Here is a 9,158-nt window from a genome sequence, read left to right as displayed (position 1 = left end):
CAACAGTGCTGTGGGAAACAATGGCTGGATCTCAGTAGAGATACAAAAATGATAAGCAACAGCTAAAAAGTAAACTTAAGTAAACAGCCAGAAATATATGCCTATATATATATATACATTAATTTGTATATTTCAATGAGTTAGTTTTCAACTAAAACCGAAAATTATTTCAATTAATAAACGTTTAAATGTGACCCTTTGTAGTTGTTGCATGTAAAGGCACAAAATTACCGTAATTGTAAGGTCACTCACGAAAACCTCTTTAAAATCATGCATTTTTAACATGGATATATAACAAAGATATATAATGTCGTTGTTTTCTTATTTTTTTTTCAATGTTTAGAGCTGACTCTTGGAATCCAGCACAGATCAATGAAGTTCTCAATGTATTTCAGCACGTACTTAAGCCCATTAGACCTTCTTCATTTTTAGATCCAAACCGCATCGGGTAAGTTTTATTTATAATAAAAAGTGATGGATAATAATAAAATATCGTTAATAATACTACATTATCGTATAATAATAATAATAATAATAATAATAATAATAATAATAATAATAATAATAATAATAATAATAATAATAGTAATAATAATTTATACATTCGCAGGACACTATATGGTTATAAAGTAGAAGATGACTTAGGTGGCCAAGGGGGTGACGGAGGTAATGGAGGAGATGCTGGTGCAGTCGTTGGTGACGGTGGTAATGGGGGAATCGGTGGGAACGGTGGTGGATTCGGCGACGGCGGAGCTGGGGGAGACGGTGGCGACGCAGGAGGAGTCGGTGAAGGCGGTAACGGTGGAGATGGCGGAACAGGAGGTTCAGTCGCTGGAGTTGGTGGAGAAGGTGGCGATGGCGGTGACGGTGGTTATGTGGAAGGTAACGGAGGTGATGGTGGTGCAGGCGGAGATGGAGCTGGCGGTGGTGGTGACGGAGGCGATGGAGGTGATGCTGGAAGTAACGGAAACGGCGGAAATGGCGGAGATGGTGGTAACGCTGGTGGCGCTGCAGGACAAGGTGGTTATCCAAGTCCATACGATTATTATTACAACAATGGCTTACCGATCAAAGTAAGCTTCTCACCAGTGTGTCCACAAACCCGTGAATTAGTCCGCCAAGATTGGGCACTCAATACCGAAGGATACTACGTAAAGATTCTACAAGTCGGCAGTGGTCGATTGTACGTACCGTCGATCAAGCAGACATTCTATGAGACGACATGCGAGTAAGTAGCGCGGACTTATTACGGTATTTACCATAGAGCTATTATTTACTAAACTGTAGTATTCTCTTTTTTTATTTTCTATTATTATTTTCTTCTTAAATTCATTTCAAACTCATAATATCGTTCAATTCTTTAGTTTATTATTGTAAATACAGTACTATTTCATTTGTGTACATAATATTTATGAATTAAATAGAAACAAGATTTTAATATATATTTTTTATGTGTATTTTACAGCACTGAATATTGCGATGGAGCAAACGGTCTCTGCGTACCGAAATTTGTCTGGGAACGCGCGCTGGTGGTCACTGGATGTTCGCATGACAACAACGGGAACCAGAGGCCCAATTTGGCCGTCCAGTGGGTGGCCATCAGGAGCTGTTGTGTCTGCTCCGTTATCGATGCTCCTCCATTCCCAAGGTTCAAAAAATAAGCTCCAGATATGAGCCGAGTTCCTTCTAATATTGCTAGGAGTCGTCTTAATGTGGTTATTCTTTGGAAAAATTCACGCTTGCGCTGGTTAAAAAAAAAAATAAAACACCGCTAAAATTTAACGAATCATATTTCATATTTATTGCATTAAACACTTTTAACTCTATAAAACGTTTTAAATCAATCAATCAATGAATCATCGGTACATGTAATAATCATAAACATACCTTACTTAATGACGTAGTCACAACCGCAATAAACGATCATATAATTTCGTGTCTTTAGCAAGGGCATTTAGTCGCTTATTTATTAGTTTTGCTAGATATTTTGTTCAAACAAATAATCAAAAGTACGCCGCCACTTTTATGATAAAATAAACCAAAACTTAAAACAATAATTCTTTCGCTGTTGCACAACTTTATCTTAGATGGCCTAGGCTTATCTTTTTTTTCGACGTTAACCCTTCAGCCATTTTAGAAACAATACCTATGACCCGGAGGTGTAAATGACTTCCAGATAAATTCGCAGTTTATTTTCATAAAAATTTGTGTGTGTAGATTAAGGTTCTGTAAATATTTACAACGTTATTGTATCTATTTGTAATTTTTAAGGCGAAATTAATTAAGTATTTATTTAAATTGTTGTTAAGGCAGAATCATTATAAGGATGATGGTATGAATAAATGCTTACTGATCTTTGACATTAGTAATTTGATTATTGGTTTTCCTGAATCCATTGATGATGATGAGGATGATGATGATAATAATGAGAATGATGATGAGGATGATGATGATTAGGTTGATGATAAGGATGATGATGATGAGGAGGAGGAAGAGGATAATGAGGAGCAGTGTTGGCTACAGAAATTTGCCGACATGTTCTACAGCGGTGTCCGAGCCAAGGGGCCGACTAGAGCCTCAATCAAAATAACGTTTTGGATAGGCAAATTAATATTTTTGATCCAACGACTTCGTTGTGGCGTCGGAAGTCCAGACGAGGACGGGGAGGAGGAAAATCCACCCCCGCCCCAACCGCTGGCACCACCCTGATGAGGATGATGAGGATGATGATCAATTAATAATGGGAGCGTGTGGTGCAGCGTGTAAGGTGTTGTGAGATCGAGAGTTCGAAACCGGCGCTCGTCGCAATGCTTGTGTCCTTATGCATCAGCCGAATGTAGTACAATTGTTTATCAGTGTGATTAATCTGCTCAATAATCAAATTTAATTACTTGTGCAAATATAAAGATGTGGGCACTGTCTAAAACTTTCTTCCAGCTTATCTCTGAAAAGATTGTAACCTTTTCGTCTGCAGTTGGCTCAACATGAATTACACAGGAGCCAGTGAGCTTCCATGACGGCCTAGGCCCGGACATGAAACGTTGTTGTTATTTCGCGACGTCATCAACGAGTACAATGCATTCATTATCCACCATCAACTAAACTGCCTTAAAGAAAAAAAAATTGGTTCGTGTGGGAGTCGAACACACAACCTCCATGTTTGCTATTCATTATCCACCATCAACTAAACTGCCTTAAGAAAAAAAAAAACTGGTTCGTGTGGGAATCGAACCCACGACCTTTAAAAAAAAAAAAAATTAAAAAAAAAAAAGAAAAAAAAACTTGCCCCGTGTGGGAATCGAACCCACGATCGCTGAGTTTACTAACCCTGATCCAGCATGACTAAACGGAGGGAGGTAAACCGCGGCCCCTAAGCCATAAATGCGATAAACCTAGTACCACACCAAGTACCAGTTAGTCTCTGATCCTACTATAAAATAATTCTTCGTATATATACACTACAGGTTAATATTATGCATGTTCATGGTGTCAAAAATGGGCCATGGGCCAAGAGGGTTTACTTTTTTGTCTAAAAATGTAGAATTAAATTTATAATCGATTTTTGATTGTTACCATCTCCATAACTTACGCACTTTTTATTAAATATACAAAAATATTTGAAAAATTCATTATGCAAATTAGACAAAAAAAAATAGACTAATCATGTTACGGGAAACCTGGTGGTTGTGTGTTCAATTCCCACACGAACTTTTTTTTTTTCTTCTTTAAAGGCAGTTTAGTTGATGGTGGATAATGAATAGCAAACCTGGAGGTTGTGTGTTCGGTTCTCACACAAACCATTTTTTTATTTAAAATTTTTTTAAATTTTTTAAATTTTTTTTAAGGTAGTTTAGTTGATGATGGATAATGAATAGCAAAACCTGGTGGTTGTGTGTTCGATTCACACACGAAACAATTTTTTTTTTTTTTGGCCCGACGTTTGAAATTTACAACCTCTAACCAACGCCGGCCCAACTGTTGTCACCAACCTCCACTAACGTTTACGGACGTCGGGCCACCAAAACACCGTGGCGTTGGGACAACGTCTATAATCACATCCTAATATTTATTACAACTTCTTACCAACCTCCATTTCAAACGTTTACCGACGTCGGGCCAATAGGGTACTGTGACGTTGCGACCACGTCTATAATTACAACCTCTAACCAACGTCGGCCAAATTTACGGTTGTAACCAACCTCCATAATATATAATTATAGACGTTGTCGCAACGTCAAAGTACCTTGTTGGCCCCAACATCGGTAAACGTTTGAAATAGATGTTGGGTATCACCGTTGGCAACGGCGGCGGAACGTTTTTGAAAGTGGGGTGGGGGGACCATTTCATAAGGTCCGGGGGGCCCATTTCATAAGGTACAGTATGCGAGCGTGTAGGCTGGGGGCCAGAGAGCCACCAAGGGCCCCGGTGGGGGTCCAGAGGAAGCTACGGATATTTTATGGAGTATTTTACGGTGAATTTTATAAGTTATTTTATAGGCATCAAGCTACTGTAATATGATTACATATTTGTTGTAATTTCCAGTGGCGGATCCAGGTATTCTAAATAGAAGGGCTCATGGAGGGTAATTTCACATATAGAAGATCTATACTACCTCAGCCCCACCATGGTTGGGGATCAAGTAAGAAAATGTGTGATTATGGCATCTAGCTAGATGGCCGGAAATTGTACATAGCCTATCAGTCACAAATGATTAATTCCTAATATCAAGCGAAAGATTTTTTTATTCGAAAGAATTTGTTTTTACTCGATAAAGTGGTTATATTAGGCTAGTTTGAAGGTTTACTGTAAGCCAGTCAGTTACACTTACTATACATCTTCGTGGTTAGCATAAAGAGAATTAGAACGTCGCTCCATTAAGAGTGCCTACACCCCCCCCCCCGCACCCATATGCCTAAATACAGAATTCACGAATGCAGGCGATTTTTTCTTTATGCTCGATGGTGGGTTTCAAGGAAACTTTACAGACGCACGTATACAGACGTCAATCAACATTTGGTTAAAAAATAAAAAAATCTATATTTTATAATAACAATAGGTCAATTTATAAGGCGCAAATAAAGGTGTAAGCTCGAAAAATAAGGTGTAAGCACGAAATAATAATAATAATAATAATAATAATAATAATAATAATAAGCCTAATAATAATAATAATAATAATAAAATAATAATAATAATAATAATAATAATAATAATAATAATAATAATAATAATAATAATAATAATAATAATAATAATAATAATAATAATGACATTGCAGCGTTCGTAAAATGTTTGTCACTGGTGATGGAAACAGTCAAAAAATGGGGAGGCCAGGCCCCCCTGTAGAAAAAGTGGGTTGGTGACATCGACAAATATATTCATACGTTGGGCCAACGTGAAATTCCAATGTTGGTTTGACGTTACCTCTCCGACCAAATTTTGCAACCAAACACCAACGTCGTACCAACCTTAAATATCCGACCCCGACGTTTACCAACGTTGGGCCAACGTCGCTTTGCTAGCTGGGTGGGCAAGGCACTTTACTTACATTTGCCTCTCTCCACCCAGGAATATAAACGGGTACCTGGTAGGATGATGTGGCATTGCATGTATTAGTCTGTTCGGCATTAAATTGCTTGAACCAGGGGTAATAACATCGCCGGTTAAGCGCTTAGAGGGATCTGTGATCTATTAGGCGCTATATAAATACTTTATTATTATTATTATTTATTATTTTATTATTATTATTATTAGTATGCTGCTAAGAAATTATTGTTTAGTTTTCTACATCATCAGTCGGTCGAATTCATTTCGTATTGATTAAAAATTCTATAGCGTCTTGATGTATACTAAACCCATTATTCTTGAACTGTTTTGATTTATTCAACTAGTAGGCCTAATCCATGATCGTTTGTAAACAAATTTAAAAACATCTTTAATCGCTGAAATATATCATAGGATTAAATTAAGAATGAGCATTAACAAGTCTACTTAATTAATGTCAACAATATCGCTCTTAAAACGATCAAATGTCTTCTTATTAATCTCATCGTTTTGAAGTGGCTCTGTTAAGACTGACTTCATAATCATAAGCAACTCATAGTTCAGTTACCAAAGATCAGTTGGCATAGGCGGAAGTGATGGGGAGGTGTAGCCGGACCGGCGCCCCTCCCTAAATTTAAAAAAAATATAAATATTGGAGCAAAAAAGAAAATGGTATTCGACATTAAGTCTGAGAGTGCCATTTCCGGCCATCTATAGGTGCCATAATTATAAAATTTCTTCACCGTGGTTAGACTGAGGTGGGTGGACCATTTATCTATGAAAGTCCCTAAGTGGGCCCCCTCTATTACGTAATCCTGATGTGCCACTGGTTGATGTCTGTTGAGGTGGGTTAAGTCCAGTCGCAAGGGCGACATAAGGTTAGGTCACCTTTAAATCAAAATGTTATTAACTGTCAATATAACAAATAGCTGCGTAGAGACTAAACTTTAACTTGTGTTTCATTAACCATTTCTCTTCTACGTTGGAGTGTACTGATTCTGCTCTTTATATTTCGATTTTGTGGGTTATTCGAGTGTTGGTATGTGCACTAAATAGGCCTAATGTCTATCAACCAATCACAGCTGGCCATTCAGCATGTTTAGCTGTGAATATTGCGTTGTGCTGCATGTAAGCTAGTGATTGATGGTGAAGGTAATATCTTTTCTTAATTCCTTAAAAAAATTAATGCGAAATCGGATTTAACTACAGTATGCAGCATCTTATAAAAACCACTTCAATCGAACCGACCTTTTTTCATCAAAACTTATATATGTTTTACTTGATACAGTTGTTGGTATTTAAGAAAACAATTAGAACAAATCAAAAGATTATAATGTATATCACATATGATGGATTTATTCAATTGTTTGGGATACATTTTGACAAGAACTAGGAACTGAGAAATAACCATCGCTCTCACTACTTACATCATCATCATTAGATAAATCAGAAATAGAATCAAAGTATTTATGCACATGATTTCTTTCAGTGGATAAAAACGTAACATCAGATTGAATACGGTCACACATTATAGTATGACACTGTGGAGTCACAGGAACTACATTTGATGCCGTGTCGCAAAACTTATGGCGGGTCTGTGTCGTCAAAGACACGTTCGATTGTGGGTTATACAAATCTTGATGAGATTCTGAACTCAGTTTGTTTGTTAAGCAAGGCGTGCTTCTATTCCTTTTTATCTCATCTTCCTGCGGCTTGAACGAATGTGTTTTATCAGATGGTAATGCTACTGCTTTCGGTATGGAACATCTAGGTGTCAGCTCAGTGGTGCGCTTGTGCATAACATACTTTGGCGTAGATGTTTTTGGAAAGTTTTGCTTTGCTGTCGATATTTGCAAATTCTTTCCATCATTTTGTTCAGATGATGATGGTTGATCCGATGCCGCTATTGGCATCATTGGATGAGATGATCTACTAGAATCGTGATGTATAGGATTGCTGATAGAATCTCTATGGATTGCAGACTTGTGTCTCGAATCTTCAAAGGAAGACTTCTGAGACATTCTATGCGTAGAGATATTTCGTGTATCTACAGCGGTTTCAGGTATTAAACGGCGATCATTAACATGTAAATATTTATTTGAAACTGATATTGTTGAGTTAGGTTGTTCGTAAGATCTGTGTGTCAAGCATCCCGATGTCGCTGGTGACATACGCGGAATCAACGTATCTGACTTTCTAAAAGCATGATTGGATATTGGAGCTTCAGATGACCTCCTGAACGCTGACGATACTTGAAGACTATTATCGACAATTTTTATGTGAGATGACTGTTGATCCGTTGTGTGTTGGGACCCCATTGGATGAAGTGATTTCTTACCAGAATTGTGGGATATTGTACTGCTAACAGGAGTGTACATTGTAGATGTGCGTCTTGAGGCATCTACTGGATGTAATATATCAATATTTGTTGACGAAACTGATGGATAAATTTCGTTTAGAATCTGTTCATTGAATGCCTGAGACGTTTGGTCCTTTGCTGTTTTAGGTGGTAAACGACAACTATCGGAAGTTATTGGAGAATCAATTGGCTTACTTTTTTCATGTGATGATCGTGCCAAGCAATAATCTGTGGTTGGCGGCATGTGCTGAATGATGCTCTCTGGTCTTCTCAAATCATGATGATATATTTGACAGGCATCTGCCTTCCTTGAGGCGTATTTCTGCATAAGATAACCACGTGGTTCTGTCTGATCACTTGTGTACGTCGTTGCTCCTCTCTGGCTGGTTTTTAAACTTGAGGACGGTATATGTGGTTTATTGACGTCGAAGTAATCCTTTTGCCTCGTTGGCATATGCTGGATAAACTTGTCGGATCTTGTATAATTATTATCTGATGTTCTAGTGGTATCTGAGTTCCTGAAGGCGTCTTTCGGCAGAGCATAAACACGTGGTTCTCTCTGGTCGTTTGCGTATATCGTTGCTCTAATTTGACTGGTTTTTACATTCGAAGACGGTGTTAAATGTGGTGTATCGACATCGAAGGGTGATATATAAGAATTTGGATTAAATACGTATGCTGTTTGATCACAGGCCTGTAATAACTGATCTTTTGTGCCAAGTGGCAAAAATCGATTGTCCGATCCTTCTGGAAATTTCTGGGATGATTGCGTTGACGAATTTAATGTATGCCTATCTAGATCTACAGCGGTTTCAGGTGGTAAACTACAAATATTGGTATGTGAATGTTTATTTGGTACTGATATATGTGAAGTAATTGAGTTAGTGTGTTCCTTTAATGATGGTGTCATGTGATCCTGACTTCTCGGTGGCATATGCTGGATCAAGCTGCCTGATTCCATAAAATCACGATGTGGAATTTGAGCTGACTTCCTCGATGGGTTTTTCGGCATGGTGTAAACGCGTGGCTCTGACGTCCTATTCCTAAAGGGATCGTTTTCGAACATCGTTGTGATACTCTTGCTTGTTTTTTGACTTGAAGGTGGCATTTTGACATCGGGATACAAAATATTTTCAGTGGCAATGCCTTGTTCATTTCGCATTACGTCTCCAAGAAGGTAATTCTTGTGTACATACGTGGTAGGGTGTCGTGTCGTGGGTACATACTTTTGAAATTTGACAATATTTTGCCCCAT

General features: G+C 37.9%; 1 protein-coding gene across 1 annotated transcript; it reads left to right on the top strand.

Annotated features, from left to right (window-relative positions):
- The first annotated feature begins 313 nt into the window (after window positions 1-313).
- LOC117109590 (glycine-rich protein 23-like) lies at window positions 314-2,360 on the top strand. The gene is made up of 3 exons (XM_033251966.1): window positions 314-448; window positions 611-1,228; window positions 1,466-2,360. Exons 1-3 carry the CDS (start codon window positions 336-338, stop codon window positions 1,659-1,661), a joined length of 927 nt encoding a protein of 308 aa, XP_033107857.1. The 5' UTR covers window positions 314-335; the 3' UTR covers window positions 1,662-2,360.
- The last annotated feature ends 6,798 nt before the right edge of the window (window positions 2,361-9,158 follow it).

This window comes from Anneissia japonica, unplaced genomic scaffold (genome assembly GCF_011630105.1).
Source record: "Anneissia japonica isolate Jap-2015-1 unplaced genomic scaffold, ASM1163010v1 scaffold287829_len2072220_cov186, whole genome shotgun sequence".
Classification (NCBI taxonomy): Eukaryota; Metazoa; Echinodermata; class Crinoidea; order Comatulida; family Comatulidae; genus Anneissia; species Anneissia japonica.
The sequence above is the reverse complement of the archived record's forward strand: the minus strand, read 5'-3'. Positions and strand labels throughout refer to the sequence as shown.

What these genes read in the sequence shown, in the direction of transcription:
- LOC117109590 (XM_033251966.1), top strand. Translation starts at nt 336, where the DNA reads ATGTTTAGAGCTGACTCTTGGAATCCAGCACAGATCAATGAAGTTCTC. An exon ending in TTAGATCCAAACCGCATCGG is followed by an intron (nt 449 to 610) that starts GTAAGTTTTATT and finishes ATACATTCGCAG; the next exon opens with GACACTATATGGTTATAAAG. An exon ending in TTCTATGAGACGACATGCGA is followed by an intron (nt 1,229 to 1,465) that starts GTAAGTAGCGCG and finishes TGTATTTTACAG; the next exon opens with CACTGAATATTGCGATGGAG.